This window comes from Dipodomys merriami, unplaced genomic scaffold (assembly GCF_024711535.1).
Source record: "Dipodomys merriami isolate MVZ:Mamm:240054 unplaced genomic scaffold, mDipMer1.0.p SCAF_3, whole genome shotgun sequence".
Classification (NCBI taxonomy): domain Eukaryota; kingdom Metazoa; phylum Chordata; class Mammalia; order Rodentia; family Heteromyidae; genus Dipodomys; species Dipodomys merriami.
Window position 1 is genome coordinate 43,527,896 of NW_027204492.1, and position 20,668 is coordinate 43,548,563.

The 20,668-nt window shown below is 41.0% G+C and overlaps 1 protein-coding gene across 2 annotated transcripts in view; it reads left to right on the forward strand.

The window, feature by feature from the left end:
• Nox1 (NADPH oxidase 1) overlaps positions 1-20,668 on the forward strand; it is a 31,196-nt gene that overhangs the window by 9,936 nt on the left and 592 nt on the right. For both annotated transcript variants that reach the window (XM_070040084.1, XM_070040085.1), the window contains 10 exons: positions 346-456; positions 698-782; positions 1,093-1,244; positions 1,349-1,530; positions 1,623-1,755; positions 5,831-5,923; positions 6,763-6,998; positions 7,157-7,319; positions 17,173-17,319; positions 17,515-17,639. In XM_070040084.1, coding sequence (XP_069896185.1) covers positions 346-456; positions 698-782; positions 1,093-1,244; positions 1,349-1,530; positions 1,623-1,755; positions 5,831-5,923; positions 6,763-6,998; positions 7,157-7,319; positions 17,173-17,319; positions 17,515-17,639 — 1,427 coding nt within the window. The remainder of the gene's footprint in view (positions 1-345; positions 457-697; positions 783-1,092; positions 1,245-1,348; positions 1,531-1,622; positions 1,756-5,830; positions 5,924-6,762; positions 6,999-7,156; positions 7,320-17,172; positions 17,320-17,514; positions 17,640-20,668) is intronic.

The window sequence follows — 20,668 nt, forward strand, 5'->3', positions numbered from 1 at the left end:
TGCATTTGTGAATATGGAATCACTTTAAATCCTATTCTCTTTTATATTGATAAATATATGATCAAACATTTTCAAACCACTGTCATGAGAATTTCTCAGGTATTAGGTCCAGCACATTTTCTGTCTTTTGCAGAGAGATAGGCCTGAATGTGCTAACCCTGAGAGACAGAGACATAGACAGAGACAGATAGACAGACACAGAGAGAGAGACTGGAAACTGGAAAGCTGCAGAAAACTGTACCTGTATCCATTTGCAGGTCTTTGATGAGTGTGATGGGCCAGTATTGACCACGTAGAAGCTAGATATAGCAGCTAACTCTCTTTTTTTTTTCTCCTCTACTCTAGACAGCGTTGGCTGTGGCCCGAGCCTCTGCTCGCTGCTTGAATTTTAACACCATGCTTATCCTGATTCCTGTGTGTCGTAATCTGCTGTCATTCTTGAGGGGCACCTGCTCAGTGAGTCCCAGCCTTGCCTATGTCAACTTTCACATTAAAGAAACTCTGGCACCCCCATTAGGCCAGTCCAACACTAAGTCCCTGGGAATGGAAGCTAAAGGTCTCCGTTGGTGACTAAGGGAGTGGGCAAAGATGGTTAGCTATTGGCCAGTTCAGTCTAAATCATATTGATGATGGGTTACTTAGTGACTCTCACAAGGCTGACTGGTGATACCTAACCACAATCACTTTACCTTTGTAGTTTTGCAACCGCACATTGAGAGAGCCATTGGATTACAATCTTACCTTCCATAAGCTGGTGGCGTATATGATCAGCATATTCACAAGTAAGTCAGGACAACCACAAAACTTTGGGCTTCAGGGCCTTCAGAATCTAGCTTCATTTATCCATATATATATATATATCCATATATATTAGAAATTATTGAACACCTGTATCATTTGCCACGAACTGTTCTAGACCTATGATCACAGCTTACACTCTATTCCTTTGGGAAATGAAAAGGATTTTGGAACTGCACCACCTGTGGCCTCTGATTTCTACTAGGCACTACATATAGGACTCTCATGTTCTGATGGGGCACGCCTGCCACAATGGTCCAGAGACACAACCTGGCTTTTCATCTTTCCATTTAGTTATTCACATCATTGCACACCTGTTTAACTTTGAGCGCTACAGTGGAAGCCAACAGGGCCCAAATGGATCTCTGGCCTTTGTGCTTTCCAGCCTGTCTCATCATGACAAACAGGGAAACTCTTGGCTAAATCCCTTCCAGTCCCCAGATGTGGTGAGTTGGGTCAATGGCCTCTGGGGGCTGCTTCCCATGATCTGTGAGAAGGTCATGGGATCTTTGGTGGACAGTGGGTCAGGCTGACATTTCTCCTCTCACAGACAGTGATGTATATGACATTCACTAGTATTGCTGGGCTCACTGGAGTGATCATCACATTAGCTTTGATTCTCATGGTAACCTCAGCTACAGAGTTTATCCGAAGGAATTATTTTGAGCTCTTCTGGTACACCCACCACCTTTTTGTCATCTATATCATCTGCTTAGTGCTTCATGGCATTGGGTAAGGTCTTAATGTCCTTGTGTTACTATCCCGGGCCTCAACCTTGCACAATTCATTTTCTAAATGGTTCTTCTTTGTGTTTGTTGTTCCAGTGGAATTGTCCGTGGTCAAACAGAGGAAAGCCTGGTTGATAGTCACCCCAGTGAATGTGCAGAGTCTTTTCAGAAGTGGGGTGAGAATAACTCAGACTGTAAGCATCCTCAATTTGAGGGACACCCCCCTGAGGTAAGAACATTGTGGATGAGGACAGACTCTTGTTAGGAACTATTGCTATTGTTCATGTTACTCAGATTAGAACCGTTATTTTTAGCTCAGTCCTGGACTGGTTCCAGAATGGATTATCTACAAGTTTCCTAACTTCAAGTAACTTGCGATATAATCACCACTAGGCAGGCAGCAGGGGATTTTGCAGAAGAACTGATGATTGTTGCATGTGTATCCCCCATAGTAGTAAGAATGGGCCCCCACATTCCTGATAGCACTGACTATGTCCCAGTATTACCATATAGTGTGCCTATCTGTAAGGCAGGTGCTTGAATTGCCTTCATTTTAGACAATAGGACAAGTATTCTAATAGATAAGTAAAGTCACAGTAAGTAACAGACTTTAAATTTAAGGCATTTCAGAATCCAAAGATTAAACTCTTCATCATAGTATTATCCCTAAGCTCAGCTATGAAATCCTGGACAAAATTTCACAGAGGAAAGAAAAGCTTTTAAAATTTATTTATTTATTGGACAATATTGGTGCTTGCATTCATGGTGTTCCATTTGTCAGATAGCTGCTCTACTGGAGTCTTGCCTACCGTTCCTGATTTTTGCTGTTTTTTGTTTTTTTTTGTCAGTCCTGAAGCTTAAACTCAGGATTTGAGCACTGTTCTTGAGCTTCTTTTTCTCAAGGCTAGCACTATACCACTTGAGCTATGGCACCACTCTGGCTTTTTCTGTTTATGTGGTACTGAGAAATCAAACCCAGTGCTTCATGCATGCTAAGCAAGCACTCTATTACTAGGCTGCATTCCCAGCCCGAGTTTTGCTGGTTAATTGGGGCAAAAGACTGCATGGGCTGGCTTTGAACAGCAATTCTAAGATCTCAGTCTGCTGAGTAACTAGGATTACAGGCATGAGGTACTAGCATCTGGCTCTAGTTTCTTTCTTTTCTTTTTTTTGTGTGCTGGTCCTGGGGCTTGAATTCTGGGCATTGTCCCTGAGTTTTGTATTCAGGGCTAAGGCGATACCACTTGAATCCACAGCTCGACTTTGGCTTTCTGGGTAGTTTAGTGGACATAGGAGTCTCACAGACTTTCCTGCCCAGGTTTTGCTTGCTCACAGCTGGTGCTCTACCATTGGAGACGTCTATATTCTGGCATTTTGCTGCTTAATTGGAAATAGAGTCTGGCTTTGAAGTTTGATCCTCCAGATATCAGCTTCTGAGTAGCTAAGATTAAGTTGTGAGCTACTGGCACCTTGCTACTCTATCCTTTTTTGTACTTGATAATTTTATATTTTTGTATCTGAGGGGGTTTGAGGTCAGGACCTTGTGCTTGCTAGACAGAGCTTTACCACTTGACTTATGCCACCAGCAAGTTTTGCTTTCATTATATATCAGGTAGAGTCTTGTGTCTCTCTTTGAGGTTAGCCTGGGACCATGATTTCCCTACATATGGCCTCACGCATAGGTAGGATTATAGCTATGAGACCCACCATACCTGGATTGTTTGGTTGAAATAGGATCTTGCTTTTTGCTGGCACTGGCTTCAACTGTGATCTTCCCAATCTTTACTTCACAAGTACCTGGAATTGTAGATGTGTGCCAACCTGAGCATGGATGCCTTATGCCTGTACCTAGGTACTCAGGAGACTGAGAACTAAGGTTTGAGGTTTGAGACCAATGTGAGCAAATAAATCAAAGAGACTCTTACCTCCAGCTAACTGACAAAAGGCCAGAAAAGTGGAGGTGTGGCTCAAGTGGTAGAGTGCCAATTGGGAGCAGAAATAAGAAATTGAGAGTATGAGTTGCTGAATTCAAGCCATGGTACTGGCAAGAATAATAAGGAGAAGGAGAAAGAGAAAGAGAAGAGCACACAGTGAAAAGTAAATTTTCCTTCCATTTCTACCCCTGAGAAATCCAGGAGACATGCTAGGTAGTGTATTGATAAGTTCAAGTCTGGAAAAGAGCACGAGAAAAAAAGACAGAAAGACAGAAAGAAGGCAGGCAGGCAGGCAGGCAAGAAGGAAGGAAGGAAGGAAGACTAATATATTATTTTGTTTTTTAATTTCAATTAACTAAATTAATTTTTGAGATGCTGGTGATCAAACCCAGGGTTGTGTTGAGCTACATTACAACCCTACTATGTTCTTGTAACTATACTATTTTTGAAGCTAATATTTTCATATTGTTATTACCCATTTTAAAGTATGTTTGATTCAAGCATTCTGAATCAAACTGAGTATAAGAAACAGCATCAGGGCTGGGAAGGTGGCTCAGTGGTAGAGCGCTTACCTTGCATGCATGAGGCCCTGGGTTCGATTCCTCAGCACCACATAAGCAAAAAGAAAAAAGCCAGAAGTGGTGCTGTGGCTCAAGTGGTAGAGCGCTAGCCTTGAGCTGAAGAGCTGAGGGACAGTGCCCAGGCCCAGAGTTCAGGCCCCACGACTGCCCTCCCCCCAAATAGAAACAGCATCAACTGGTTGGGAAGGTCACTCAGTGGTAGAGTGCTTGCTTTGCATGCATGAGGCCCTGGGTTCGATTCCTCAGCACCACATAAGCAGAAAAAAGCCGGAAGTGGCTCTGTGGCTCAAGTGGTAGAGCGCTAGCCTTGAGCTGAAGAGCTGAAGGGCAGCGCCCAGGCCTAGAGTTCAGGCCCATGACCGTACCCCCCCCCCCAAAAAAAAATAAAGAAGAAGAAACAGCATCAAATTCTATCATGCCTACTTTCAGTTAACACTAGCCACAGTTCCGCTCCTTCCTTCCTCATAGACACTCAAGGAAGTGTTGCCTCAAGAAGCATAAGACACCCCACTCCACAGAGGGCTCATCACTTAGAATTGCTAGGAAATATATTTTTAGTAGTTCCTTTGTGTGTATATAGGTAACTTGTCATCCATGAAAATCTTAGGGTATAGAAAGCCCGCTTTGTAATAATAATAAGCAAGAGAAAAACTTATTACTAGATGATAAATGCTTTGAGCATCTGAGAAGTGGTGGCATTTTACATTTTATCGGTTATTGTTATCAGCCATATCCTTTCAGCTTTTTTCTTAGTTGTTGTTTTTTTTGCTTTTGTTTTTGTTGGAGTTTTTTGGTACTGGTACTGGGTTTTGAAAGCAGGGTCTCAAGATGTGATAAGGCTGAACTTCTGGGGCTTTTTTTTCTTCCAGAAATGGGGCTTGAACTCAGGGCCTGAGCAATATCACTGAGGTCCTTTTGCTCAAGGCTAGCACTCTACCACTTTGAGCCACAGCCCCACTTCTGGCTTTCTAATAGTTAATTGGAGGTAAGAGTCTCATGGTCTTTCCCACCCAGGGTGACTTTGAACCATGATCCTAAGATCTCAGCCTCCTGAGTAGTTAGGATTACAGTTAGGATTACAGCCACTGATGCTCAGCTCAAGCCTGTGTTTTAATAACTATATTTTATATGAGTCTCACTCTTCAGGCACTTATTCAGGTACTCCACCTACTTTATTGTTTCAAATTGCCAACTCTACTTTCCCAATGTGGGGATGGAATCTCCTGGATTTTCTATCTAGAACTTTGATCCTTTCAATCTCAGCCTCCTACAAGACTTGATATGACAGGTCAGAGCCACTGCGCTGAGCTATGGTCTGAGAAGTTGGTTTTGTGAGCTCTGCTGTCTGGGCTGGCCTCAAACCACCATTTTCTGGTTCTCAGCCTCTTAGGTAGCTATGATTACAGGTGTGAGCCACCCATGCTGCTCTCATATTTACCTTTTCTGTTTGTTTTTCAATGGGCAAGTTGCCCTGGAAAATAGTCTTAATTTTTCAAAATTAAATTATATATTTATATATACTGTAAGAATATGTATGCATGCATGTGTATACATATGAGTGTGCACATGTGTATGTTTTATTTGTGTCTTTTGCTTTTGCTTCAGAGAATTGTCTTATGAGTAACAGATTAGGATACTCACTTTCATTTACATCTGAATATTAGTGGCTTGATAATGATACACAGAAGAGAACTTAATATTCACTGGATGAGTGGAGGAATGAAGTACTATGCATACAAGTCCTAAATGGGAGATTGATAGGTAACCTCATTCTTTCCTTTTTTTGTAGTCTTGGAAGTGGATCATTGCCCCATTTATTCTATATGTCTTTGAGAAATTCCTGCGGTTTTGTCGTTCCCAGCAGAAGGTTGTAATAACCAAGGTAAAGAAGTACCCACTATCCTTTTGCTGTTGTTAAGAGTTCTAGTCTATCTGAGAATAGAACTTAATTGTCATAATGCCTTCTCCTGAAGGGAACAGGAAAAACTTAAGGTTGAGACAACATACCTCTGTTTTTTCAGTGCTGGATACAGTTATGGGAGAAAGAAGTTTGATAGAAATTACCAGGACAGGTTTATACTGAGGATGTAACAGGTGGTCTGATTCAGATCTAGCCTATGGATGTATTTTAATTTATCTACACAATGTTTAACTGGGGTTTGAGGTTGTATATCAGTGCTACAGTGCTTCCATAGTATGTGCAAGGCCCTGGGATGGATTCCCTAGACAAAACAAAACTAACAGACTGAAAACCAACAACCAACCAACACTAATAACAACAAAACGGTTTGCCAGTATTTAAAATATAAAAGGAAAAAAAGACATGCCTTCTGGGCATGGCAATGCATGGGTACATGACTATAATCCCAGTATGAGGGAGGTGGAGATAGGAAGATTGTAGTCCAGGGCCAGCCTGAGAAAACTTGAGACCCTATCAGAAAAAGAAACTATAAACAAAAGGATTGGGTGCATGTCTCAAGTGACAGAGCATTTGAAGCTATGATTTCAATTCTCAGTACCACCAAAAAATAGGAAACCTGCTAACACTGAATCTAGGTTGTACATTGTGTTCTTTGGAGCTAAATATCTGTTGCCCCCTTGAGAAGGGACTTGGCCTTGCAATTTACACTTTCACTAGTTCTCCACCTTTGCTCATTTATTGCATTTGTCCTTGTACATTTTCTGAGTTTGCCTTCAATGGTCTCTGTGTTTCATTCACAGGTAGTTATGCACCCATCCAAAGTTTTGGAATTGCAAATGCTGAAGCATGGCTTTAGTATGGAAGTGGGGCAATATATCTTTGTCAATTGTCCTTCTATCTCTTTCCTGGAGTGGCATCCCTTTACTCTGACCTCTGCTCCAGAGCAAGATTTCTTTTCCATTCATGTCCGAGCAGCAGGGGACTGGACAGAAAATTTCATAAGGGCATTTGAACAACAATATCCACCAATGCCTAGGTAGGTCCTATAGACCAGCAGAGACTTCCATCAGGTAAGATAGAATAATTGAAATAAGTGGCAGCAGACTGCTGAGGGATGGGCGTTTCTGGGACAGAGTTTGAGGTAGAGAGGAGAGATGAGACTTCTCTTGTCTATTGTCTCCTGTCTTCTGCTAGGATCAAGGTGGATGGACCTTTTGGCACAGTCAGTGAGGATGTTTTCCAGTATGAAGTGGCTGTTATGGTTGGGGCAGGAATTGGGGTCACTCCCTTTGCTTCCATCCTGAAATCCATCTGGTACAAATTCCAGCGTGAAGATCACAAACTCAAAACACAAAAGGTATACACTACATATCACTTTTACATCTGGCCTGTGCCTGACTAGACTCAAAACTTTATGGGGAATATACTCTTTAGATTTAGGAGTAAGTGATGGGCTCAACCAAGGGCCCAGGGTAGTCAGGCAGTCTCTCTAGGCAGCAGCTTCTGAGGAGTGAAAGCTCTCCCTCTAACAGGCTTCCAGCCCTAAGCTGTGCCAGATGTTTCCTTTGCAAAGCCAGACCAGTTCCCTGCCACGTGTCTGGGACTTGTTTTATTATATTTAATTTTTATTATTATAAAGGTGATGTACAAAGGAGTTATAGTTATGTAAGCAAGGTAATGAGTACATTTTTTCTTTTTTCTTTTATTTATTCTTTTAAAACTTTTATTGTAAAGGTGATGTACAGAGGGGTTACAGTTACATAGGTAAGGTCGTGAATACATTTCTTTTTGAACAGTGTTATCCCCTCCCTCATTTTCACCCATTCCCCCACCCCGACTTGCCTCCGTCCCAGGTTGTAAAGTTTATTTCCAACATGGTGTCTAGTGAGTATCACAGTTGCATTGGTTCACCCTTTGTCGCACCATTTCTGTGATTCCCCTTCCCTTCCCCAAACCAGATAAACTTATTATATACAAGACAAAGTGTACAGAAATAAAAAACAGACAATGGGGAATAAACCAAAAGGAAGAAAAAATAAAAAAGAAATAACTGCAAACCCTATGTAAAAAAGGAAAAAGAAAACCTCTTGTTTCAATTTCTTGGAGTTTATTTTGATAAGCATCATTTTATATAGTCATATGCACATAGCTATTCAGCTACTATGATCCTCGGTTAAGAATATCCTAGACATATTCTAGGGACTTGTGGGGTCAGCCTGAAATCAGGAGGGTGTGTGGGATTCGTAATCCTGTGGTGAAGCTGACCACCTAGGCTGACTGCATAGAGACACAGAAGTAGTGCAAGGAGCACCTGCTGCTATCCCTCCACCTCCCCATCCCCACCATGGATTGCATCTCATTCTGTGCTCCCAAGACACACTAGGTACATTAGTCCTGGCACCCATGCTGGAGGTAGCACTCACTCTGACTGACTCATGCAAAGATAATTGCTATGTGATTGCTAGTTATTACCAAGCTAATGAAAGAAAGAAGGATGCCAGTCTAAATGAGGTCTCAAAGAAGGTTTCCTCCAGAATTACACTCTGTCCTTCATCATATTTCCTATGATTATCAACTAGCCCTTTGAAATGCTCTTGAATTTTGATAACCACCTGGATGTCCTTTGGACAAATCCCAAGATCAATAATGCAGTTCTGCACTGTGGCTAGACAAAGAAGTGACTGCCCTAAGCATTTCCATTGTGTTGAACAAGAAACCTATTTTTAAGTGTAAACAGAATACTATACATAGCCAGATGGGAAACCAGTGCTTTGTAAGAGGTGGAGTGTCCAGTCAATATTTTTTTCAGTGCAGAGGCTGTAGGAGAGACAAACTGGCCTCATGGGTTTTCTCTCATTCATTTGCCACTCCAATCTTCTAAATCAAAGATATTTCTGCTTGCATAAGACTTTGCCAATTTTAACTAACCTTTTATAATCTAGAGAGAATGCTTGTGTGTGTGTGCATGTGCGTGCATGTGTGCATGTGTGTGTGTGTGTGTGTGTGTGTGTGTTGTGTGTGTGTGTGTGTGTGTATACATGCATGGTGTGTATGTGTGTGCCAGTGCTGGGTCTTGAACTTAGGGCATGGGTATATCCCTTTTTTTTTTGCTGAAGACTGGTGCTCTCCTACTTGAGCCACAGCTCTACTTCCAGCTTTTTGCTTTTTAATGAGATAACAGTCAAATGGACTTTCCTACTCAGGTTGTCTTCAAACTGTGATCCTCAGATCTCAGCCTCTTGAGTAGGTAGGATAAAGGCATAAGCCTTTTGTGTCTGCCCTAGACAGAATACTTTTTAAGGTTTACAAACTATTTGAAGCCCAAATCTTATATTCCAAGAGAAAAAGAGCAAGAGATCTAGCCTCTGTGTCTAGGCATCTACTTTTACACCTTTACCATAAGAATCTTTCTTTCTTTCTTTCTTTCTTTCTTTCTTTCTTTCTTTCTTTCTTTCTTTCTTTTTCTCTCTCTCTCTCTTTCTTTCTTTCTTTCTTTCTTCCCTTCCTCCCTCCCTTCCTCCCTCCCTCCCTCCCTCCCTCCCTTCCTTCCTTCCTTCCTTCCTTCCTTCCTTCCTTCCTTCCTTCCTTCCTTCCTTCCTTCCTTTCTTTTCCTTCCTTCTTTTCTTTTCTTTCCTTCCTTCCTCCCTCCCTCCCTCCCTCCCTCCCTCTCTCTCTCTCTCTTTCTTTCTTTCTTTCTTTCTTTCTTTCTTTCTTTCTTTCTTTCTTTCTTTCTCTTTCTATCTTTTTCTTTTTCTTTCTCTTTTCCTTCCTCCCTCTCTTCCTCCTTCCTTCTTTTTTTCTTTTCTTCCTTTCTTTCTTCTTCTTCTCCTTTTCCTTTTTCTCCTGCTCTTCCTCCCCCTTTTTCTCCTGCTCTTCCTCCTCCTCTTCTTTCTCCCCCTTATTATTTTTGGGAGTCTTCGTTTTCAATTTGGAATTGAAAATCACCCTGAAACAAAGATAACTTTTCCGTGGGCTATTTTCTTACGGAAAATTGTCAGAACTCAGCATTCTTGCAGCCTAGTCTTCCACTCTGTACCTTTAATTATTATCTTTTTAGAGTGCTAGCCTCAAGAGGAAAAAATATATATTTATTTTTTCACATTTTATTATTATATCTTTAAGTAGTTGTACAAAGAAGTTTCCATTCTACAAAACAGTATATGAATACAAGTTGTCTGACAACATTGTTACCCGTCTCTCTTAACCCATCACTTCTCTCACTTTTTTTAAAAATTGAGATTAAGTGAATACATAAATTTCACGTATTTCACAGTATTGTGGAATAGTGATACTTAGTTAAGGTCACAAACACATTTTAACCTTCATAAGGCAAATGGTCATTATCGTGGTCTATAAAGTTTGTGAATTCTATGAGCTTTGACAATACAAATTATTTCTTCCACATCAGGTGATGATTACATTTATTTTCTTTTGCTTAGTGTAGGCTGTTCCCTCTTTCCCGCAGCTGATGGGTGGGCCCCCTTTTTATGTTGTTCTGTTTCCCACTTATTCTGTTCCTCCTTCTGACTTCCTACCATATATATGGTCAGGAACATGGAGTTACTTAGCAATGATACAACAAAGTGGGTGGCTCTCCTTTGTTTCTTGAGTCCTGTTTACTTTGTCATATCTTCTTGCATTTTGGCTTTAGTATCCACATATCAGGGAAACCATGTGCCATTTGTCTCTTTGTTCTTGGCTTACTTTGCTCAAAATAATCTGCTCTAGTTTCATCCATTTCCCTGCAAATGCCATTATTTTGTCCATTCTAATGGCTGCATAATATTGTATATAGGTACCACAACTTTTGGATCCACTCATCATTAGTGGGGCATCTGGGTTGTTTCCAAATCTTGGCTATTGTGAAGAGTGCTGCAATAAACACGGAGGTGCATGTATCTTAGTATACTGGTTCCTGTTGTTCAGGTAGATGCCTAGGTGTGGTATGGCTGGGTCATACGGGAGGTCTATATTTAGCTTTCTGAGGTACCTCCAGACTGCTTTCCAAAGTGGTTGTATTAGTATACATTCCCACCAGCAATGCAGTAGGTTTCCTCTTTCTCCACATCCCCTCCAGCATTTGTTGTTGGTCGAATTTAGGATGTGGGCCATTCTGACTGAGGTAAAGTGGCATCTAAGGGTTGTTTTTATTTGCATTCCTTTACAGCCAGGGATGATGAACATTTCATCATGTGTTTCTTTGCCATTTTTATCTCTTCTGAGAAGTCTCTCTTTAGTTCCCTTACCCATTTCATGATTGGTTTGTTAGATTTGTGAGGGGTTAGTTTCTTGAGTTCCCTGTATATAATGGATATTAGACCCTTGTCTGATATTTTGCTGGTAAATATTTTTTCCCAATTAGTTGGCTGTCTTTCTAGTTTGGTGCTATTTCTTTGTCTGTGCAGAAACTTTTTATGTTAAGGTAGTCCCATTTGTCCAGTCTCTCTCCAATTTGTTGTGACCCTAGGACTCTGTTCAGGAAGTTCCTGCCTGTGCCTATAAGTTCAAGTGTCTCTCCTACGCTGTCCTGCAGCAGTTTCAGAGTATCAGATTTGATGTTAACCCATTTTGAGTTGATGTTGGTGCATGGTGATAGGCTAGGGTCCATTTTCAGTTTTCTGCATGTGGCCACCCAGTTTTCTTAGCACCAGTAGTTGATTCTTCCACTGTATGTCTTTGGCTCCTTTGTCAAATATCAACTGACTGTTGATATTTGATTTGTATGTGGCTTTATTTCTAGGTCCTCTAGTCTGTTCCATTGGTCTTTGGATCTCTTTTTGTGCCAGTACCAAGCTGTCTTTGTTATTATAGCTCTATAGTAGAGCTTGAAATCCGGAATTGTGATCCCTCCTGCATTGTTTCTTTTGCCTAGAATTACTTTGGCTATTGTAGGTCTTTTGTTGTTCCATATGAACTTTTGGACTGTTTTCTCGATTTCAGTAAAGTATGTCATTGGGATTTTAATGGGAATTGCATTGAATGTGTATATCAATTTTGGCAGTATGGTCATTTTCACTATATTAATTCTGCCTATCCAGGAACATGGGAGGTCTTTCTATTTCCTGGTATCCTCTATGATTCCTTTTTTAGGCTTTTATGGTTTTCATGAAATAGACACTTTACCTCTTTGGTTAGGTTAATTCCTAGATACTTTATTTTTTTGAAGTTATTGTGAATGGACTTGTATCCTTTATTTCCTTTTCTGCTTGTACATTGCTGGTATACAAGAAGGTGACTGATTTTTATGGATTAATGTTATATCCTGCTACTTTGCTGAAGTGGTTTATAAGCTCTAAGAGTTTGAGGTTGGAGCCTTTGGGATTTTTAAGATATAAAAGCATGTCATCTGCAAAAAAGGTAGTTTAACTTCTTCCTCCCCTATGCAGATCCTTTTAATGTCTTTTTCTTGCTTTATTGCTCTGGCTAAGGATTCTAGAACTATATTGAAGAGGAGTGGGGAGAGTGGGCATCCTTGCCTTGTTCCTGTTTTTAGGGGAATTGGTTGCGGTTTTTCCCCATTAAGTTGGTCTGTCATATAAGGCTTTTATTGTTTTAAGGAATGTTCCTTCTATTCTTATTTTTTCCAGAGCTTTTAACATGCATGAGTGCTGTATTTTATCAAAAGCCTTTTCTGCATCAATGGAGATAATCATGTGGTTCTTGACCTTGGGTCTGTTGATGTGATGGATTACATTTATTGACATGTATGTTAAATCATCCCTGCATCTCTTGGATGAAGCCTACTTGATCATAATGTATGTTTTTTTTATGTTTCTGGATTCTGTTGGATAGAATTTTATTGAGGAGCTTTGCATCTGTGTTCATCAAAGAGATTGGTCTGTAGTTCTCTTTTTTTGTTGAGTCTTTGCCTGGTTTGGAGATGAGTGTGATATTGGATTCATAGGATGAGTTTGGGATTACTCCTTTTGCTTCTATTTCTCTGAAGAGCTTGAGGAGTATGGGTATTAGTTCCTCTTTAAAGGTCTTATAGAATTCCGTAGTGAATCCATCTGGTCCTGGGCTTTTCCTTGTTGGAAGGCTTCTGATTGCTTCCTCTATCTCATTGTAGGTTATTGGTGTATTTAATTGATTTATTTCTTCTTGGTTCAGTTTGGACAATTTGTATTTCTGCTAGGTTTTCCTTTGTGAGTATAGAGTCTAGAAATATTTCTTTATAATTTTGGCTGTCTTGGATGTTTGTTGTAATTTTTCTTGTGGCATCTCTGATATTATTGATTTGAGTCTCCTCTCTTTTTAGTTAATCTTGCCAGAGGTCCATCAATTTTATTGATTTTTTCAAAAAAACTAGCTCTTAACCGGGCGCTGGTGGTTCACTCCTGTAATCCTAGCTACTCAGGAGGCTGAGATCTGAGCATTGCGGTTCAAAGCCAGCCAGGGCAGGAAAGTCTATGAGACTCTTATCTCCAATAAACCACTAGAAAACTGGAAATGGCACTGTGGCTCAAGCGGTAGAGCACTCGCCTTGAGCTGAAGAGCACAGGGACAGCACCCAAGCCCAGAGTTCAAGCCCTGAGACCAACCAAAAAAAAAAAAAAAAAACAGCTCTTTGTTTTACTAATTTTATCTATAGGTTTTTTTTTAGTCTCTATCTTCTTGATTTCAGCTCTTATTTCTAGCAACTTTAGGTTCAACTTTTCCTTGTTTCTCTAGCAATTTTAGTTGCATCATGAGATTGTTTATTTGGTCTGTCTCTGTTTTCTTGATGTGCACACTGAGAGCAATAAATTTGCCCCTCAGGACTGCTTTTGCTCTGTCCCATAGGTTTCTTTGTGATGTGTCTTCATTTTCATTGAATTGTAGGAACTTTTTAATTTCCTTAATTTCTTCTGAGACCCATGTGTTTTTCAGCCATGTGCTGTTTAATTTCCATGTGTTTGAGTTTTTCTACTGTATGCCTTGTTATTGAGAACTAGTTTGATTTCACTATGGTCAGACAGAATACAGGGGATTATGTCGATCCTCTTGAATTTGCTTAAATTTGTTGTATGAACTAAGATATGATCTATTTTAGAAAAAGTTCCATGGGCTGCTGAGAAGAATATGTACTGGGTTGATGTTGGGTGGAAAACTCGGTATATGTCAGTTAAGTCTGCTTAAGATATGACATCATTTAATTCCGAGACTTCTTTGCCAATTCTTTAGTTGGCAGACCTGTTCTTTGGTAAGAGTGGAGTATTAAAGTCTCCTAGTATTATTATATTTGGATCCATCTTTTCCTGTAAATCTGAGAGTATTTGCTTAACATATTTGGGTGCACCAATGTTTGGGGTGTGTAGATTGACAATGCTGGTATCCTCTTCTTGATTGTTCCCTGTATTATTATGTAGTGACCTTCTTTGTCTTTTTGTAGTGATTTTAATGTAAAGTTTATTTTATCCAATAGCAGAATGGCAACTCCTGCCTTCTTGCTGGGGAATTTGCATGGTAGATCTTCTTCCATCATTTCACTCGGATTTTGCTTTTATCTTTGGCTGTGAGGTGGGTCTCTTGAAGACAGCAAATTGATGGATCTTATTTTCTGATCCACTCGGCAGTTCTTTTTCTTTTGATTGGTGAATTGAGTCCATTAATATTTATGGTCATTATAGAGAGGTATATTGTATTTCCTGTCATTTTCTACTTTCCTAAGTTTTTCTTCTCTGCTTTCCTCCTGTGTTTACTAAGTTGGTCTCTTAATGATATATATATCTGGTACGGATCCCTATTCTTGATTGTTTTCTTCAGATTGTAATCTCTCTCTTAATATTCTTTGTAATGCTGGCTTAATGTTTATAAATTCATTTGGTTTTTCTTTTATTGTGAAAATACTGTACGGAGGGGTTACAATTACATGGGCAAGATAATAAGTACATTTTTTATCAAGCATTGTGGCCTCCTCCTTTGTTTCCCCTTCCCATCCCTTCCCATCCTTCCCCCCCCCACACACACACCAAAGTTGTTCGTTTTCAACATAATGACTTGTACATCTCATTGTTGCAATAGGTCCACCTGGGATGTCTGTGTGGAGAGATCTGCAGTAATTCTAATTTTTTCCCATTGTAGTATAGCTCCTTCTTTGCTTTTGTTGTGTGCAAGATTGCTTCTTTATTGCTGAAATCTAGCATTTTTACTATAATGTGCCTAGCAGTGTTCCTCCTGGGATCTTGCTTGTTAGGTGTTCTGTAGGCCTGTTATGTAGGTAAGATTTTCTCTTTTAATACTGGGGAAGTTTCCAGTGATGATCTTATTGAGTAAGTGTTGCATTCCTTTATTCTGGTATTCCTCCCCTTCATCCACCCCAATTATACCAAGGTTAAATTTCTTGGCACAGTCTGCTTGTTCTTGGACTTCCCTTTGGCATATTTTGAGTGTTTTTTTTCCAGTGCCTGCATTTTGTCTTCAGTATCTGATATTCTATTTTCCATTTCATTCACTGTATTAACTGTGGCTTCCATTTTGGTTTGCATGGAGGAGATTGAATTTTGCATAGAGGAAATCGAGCCATTTATAATTTCTATGTCATTCCTTAGAGTATTAATCTCGTCTTTTAGCGAGATGTGTACTGCATTTATTTTTGAATGTATTTCTTGTTTGAAGGCCTGGATCTCTTTTGATAGCTTATTCCTTTGTTCTTTAAATTTCTGATCTATTTCTCATTTTAATTCTTGACTCATTGCCTCTATCATCTCTTGGATGTAGTGTTTGTCTTCCATTTCTTTTTTTGCTTCCACTGGCATTCTCCCCTGTGTGGTTGCTGGCCTTTGAGTCTGGTTTACTATCTTAGCCATTGATGAATTGTAATTTGTTTATGCTGTGATTTTCACACGTGGATTCAGGGATTATTGGAGACCAAATCCAGGCTCTGATTGTTTCGGGCACTAGGTGGCTACTTTTATTTGATTCTGGATTTGTTCCTGGATTAATTGATGTAGATTGCTCTCAGCACCGGGCTGGTTGAGAGTACTTTACCTGGTTCTAGGTTCTGTTGTAGGAGGGGCTGCTTTCCAGCTGCTGGTCTGGCCCACATAGGGCTAGATTTTGGTGGGCAGACCCACTCTGCCTTCTGCTGCCTGCTCAGATCCTGACAAGTCAGGAGCAGGCAGTTAAGATAGCTAGGGTTCCTGCCTGGGATGTAGGTAGGGGTCCTTTAACTGCCTACTGGATATCCTAGGCAGTTTCCACTTTTATTCCATGACCAGCCATCTAGACTACTTGGATTCCCTCCCAAGGGTGCTCTTGGTCAAGCCTGACAGGCTGGGTGTGCCTGCTGGTTGCTGGTGCACTTGTAAGGCTCCCACCTTCCTTAGGACCTGTAGCCCAGGTGGTGGTGGAGGCCAGATCAAGTGCTGGGGAGGGTTACCACCAGTGCTGGTCTCCCGTGGAAGGGGGGATTAGGTGTGTGTGTGTGGAGTGTTCCTTGTGGGGTATTCACTTATCCTGGCACTGGTTGGGAGCTGTCTAGCAGTGCTGTGGCAGATGGCTGTTTTTGTGTGCTGTAGTTGCTGGCCAACATCATGTTCCATGTTTGTTGAAATGATTGTGGGCTGTGCTGGGTGGTGGTGCAGGCTGGGTCTGTGTTTCACAGCCTTTGCCACTGTTTATGCTGTCCTGTCTGGTGCCGCCGGTCTGGGGCTCCTTACTGCTGCCACCTAGCTCTGGGCTGGACTGATTCTGCAGGGCTGCGCTGGGAGGCACAGGGTTGCGTTGCGAGTCTGGGGTCCTTCCCTACCACTGCCACCACCTTGGTTGCTGCTGCTGTCCTGGGCTGGGCAAGGTTGCTTATACAGGCCTGTGCAGAGCTGCGCCACACCTTGCTGCGAGTCTGGGGTTGTTCACTGAGACTGCTGTAGTCACCACCACCCAGAGCTGTGTTGGGTTGTTTCTGCAGGCCGGGAGAGAGGCACCAGGCCGAGAGTCTAGGGTCGTTTGCCACTGCTGCCATGGCTGCTGCTGCCACCCCAGGCGAGTCTGCGGTCCTGGGCTGGGCCTGGCTGATTATAAGGGCTGGTGCAGAAAGGCACTGCACCACACTGAAAGTCTGTAGTGTAATTGGAATTATTATCAAGGCACCCTAACATTTGATGTGCATGCATGTATGTGTGTGTGTGTGTGTGTGTGTGTGTGTGTGTGTGTGTAAGTGCATGTGCACTTTGTACTCTGTACATTGTAAAGGATAATTAATAATGCATGGCCTATTTTGTTCATTCTAGATCTATTTTTACTGGATCTGCAGGGAAACAGGTGCTTTTGCCTGGTTCAATGATCTATTGACTTCCCTGGAACAGGAGATGGAGGAATTAGGCAAAGTGGATTTCCTAAACTACCGTCTCTTCCTCACTGGATGGGATAACAACATTGTGAGTTGAAACCAAAGACTAATTCCTGTGTTAAATCTAAGAGGCCTGTCAGACAAAAGATAAGGCAAGATGATTAGAGAGACATATTTCTTAAGATTTCCTACCTGTCTTCATCTTAAAGTCAAGTTTAAAAGTGGCTAAAGAATAAGCTGCTATCAGGACCTGCTTTTTCTAACTTCGTGTTTCTGTCTTCAGGCTGGTCATGCAGCATTAAATTTTGACAAAGCCACTGACATTCTAACAGGCCTGAAACAGAAAACCTTCTTTGGGAGACCAATGTGGGACAATGAGTTCTCTACAATAGCCACTGCCCACCCCAAGTAAGTATATTCTTGTGTTTTCATAGTTTAAAGAAGGCATGATATAGTACGTGGAACACATTCGGGAAAAGATCTCTGAGCAGAAACTGTCCCTACCATCCTTAAATTCTTGTTCAAAACATGAAATTTTAAGTAAGATTTGTGATCTTGTAGCTGATAAGATGTTAACTACACCTTGTAACTCACTCAGTGAGGTGAAGAGGCTTAGTCTTCATCAATGCTACCAAACACAATAGAGAAAAAGGACAATTCAAATGTATTTGGAGGTGTGTGTGGAAAACAGTGACCTCTTCATTAAGTAACAAGGGTTTGAGGTATATTAATTAATTAATTAATCAACTGAGCTCAGTGTTTCTGGAGGGTTTTGACACATGTTAAAACCTTCAGATAAAAAAAGCCAGAAGTGGGGCTAGGAAGGTGGTGGCCCAGTGGTAGAGCACTTGCCTTGTATGCTTGAGGCCCTGGGTTCGTTTCCTCAGCACCACATAAGCAGGGGAAAAAAAGCCAGAAGTGGCACTGTGGCTCAAGTGGTAGAGTGCTAGCCTTGAGCTGAAAAGCTGAGGGACAATGCCCAGGCCCAGAGTTCAGGCCCCACAACCGGACCCCCCCAAAAAAAGCCAGAAGTGGTACTGTGGCTCAAGTGGTAGAGCACTAGCCTTGAACTGAACAGCTGAGGGACACCACCTAGGCCCAGAGTTCAGGCCCCAAGACCGACAAACAAAGAAACCTACAGAAAAAACTGGATGCTATAAAAGCAGCCATTCTAACAGGAAGAACTTAAGTTGCACATTGTAGAGTAAATTGGAAGTGAAGATCAATTTCAGAACTATTACTTATTATCTTCTATAAGCTCAGCATTCATGCTCTAAAAGCTTTGGCATGTGAAAGAGAAACAGGATATAGTTCTTGCCCTCAAGGAGTACTTATTTGAATAGGAGATACCCACAATGAATTGAAATAGAATGAAGCACTCCATGAAACAGGTGCATGGATCTCTGAGGGATCATGAGATGACCACGAAAAGCTTCACACAGACAGGGGTGAAAGCAAGTGGTGAAGTATTGATGATCATGGTTTCTCATGCTGAGTTTGACACTTTCCTGTTTTGTGGTTCACAGCTAGACAGCCTTCTGATCTTCAGATTCCCCATGTATAAAATGAGGTTACACTAGCAAGAGTCTGCTTTATGTACTTGTGGGATTCTTGTGAAGACTGATGGAGATGATATATATGCAAAATGTTCTTTCAACTGCAAAACAGCAAATAAGTAGAAGACATTATGTTGATTATGATGTTGTCAGAGATGAACATAGTTGAAGCTGAGGATTGCTAGGAGAATGACAAAGATCAGCATATTAAGGAATGCCTACATCATAGGGGAGGAGGAAAGATAAGCCAGAGAAGCAAAAAAAGATGTGTCACAGATGCCAAGGGAAGACCTATTATTAGAAATATTAAGAAGAATATAAGAATATAAGTGTGGTTAACAGCATTGGAGGAGTAGCAGGCTCAGGAAATGCTTATTTAGCTTAAGAGCTATCTGAGCATATGCATAAATAGGAGAAGGACCAGTAGATAGGAGTAACATAAATGTAAGAAAGAAAAAAAAATAACATGGCCATAATAAAAGATGAACAATAGTAAGTGTTGACATAGAACTGGGCCACTTGCATGTGGTAATGTGAAACAGTAAAGGACTTGGTAAAATGTTTGAGCAGTTTCTCAAAGGGTTTTCATAGATTCATAGAATTTTCATGACCCGGAAACTCTACCCCCTAGTATATACTCTAGTGTATACTCAAGTGAAAACATATCTGCACAGAAAATCTTGTACATGAATGTATGTAGCAGGATTATTTGCAATAGACAAAGGTGGGGGGAAATCCAAATGTCCCTTAGCAGATGTGGTGTATTACACAGAATATTAGTCAGTTACAAAAAGAAGTACAGATACATACTACAACAGGGGTGAATCGTAGAAGGCATTATGTTGATAAAAAGACACTAGACAAAAAGGCCAGTATGACCTATTTCCTTTCCTGCTCAGAATGGGAAAATGAGCTTAAGTGGTTCTCTACAGTAGCATGGCTTGGCTGGGAGGAAATGAAATGAGTGACTGTTAGTGTGGCTAGGCTTTCCTTTTGATATGAAGAATGAAAATTAGTGGTAGATAAATCATACCTTAATTTTATTTAGAAAAAGTGGGGAGGAAGGGGAAGGTCTAGGATATAATTGGAAAAGTGAGCTTTGGAATATCACCTCTTCAATGTGGCAGATTCTAAAGTGGGGGTAAGTCCAAGGAGGATAGCTTTAATGGCACATGTACTTACTTGGTGCCAGGCATTTCTCTAATTGCTTTCTATATTATTCTCAAGAAAACGCAGGTGCTATTTTCATTTTGCAGAATGGAAAACTGGAAGAGATTAAGAAATTTGCCTAAAGTTGTACAAAAGAGATTTTGGAGTTGGGATCTGAACCCAGAGACTGGCTCCAAAGTCTAACACTTAACAACTGAGTTGTACATTTCTATGGGTCCATGCTCTCAATGAAATGGGCAATGCTAAGTGTTGAAAACAACCGACTGAAAACATTTAGGACTTGCAAGCAGAAAAGGTGAGGGGAAGAAAAAAGAACAGCCTACCACAGCTTGTGTGTTAGTAGTGGCTTACACCTGCAACTGTAGCTACTCAGGTACTCAGGAGGGGGAGATCCGGAGGTTTGAGGTTCAAGGCCAGCCTGGGCAGAAAAGCCATCTCCAAAATAGCCACAGAAATCTGGGGTAAAGGCATGGCTCAAGTGTAGAGTGCCAGCCATGGGCAAAAAAGACAACTGAGTCCAAGGTCCTAAGTTCAAGCTTTGGTTGGTACTGCTAAAAGAATAAACAACAAAACAACTTATGTAGAATGAAAGGAGGCATTAACTCAATATTTGTTTGTTGCTGTTGAGAGTAGCTGAGATCTAGTAGAGGCAGTTTCCTCATTCTAATACCCACAGCCATTTCTACCTTCAGGTTAGGTCCTTACTGTTGT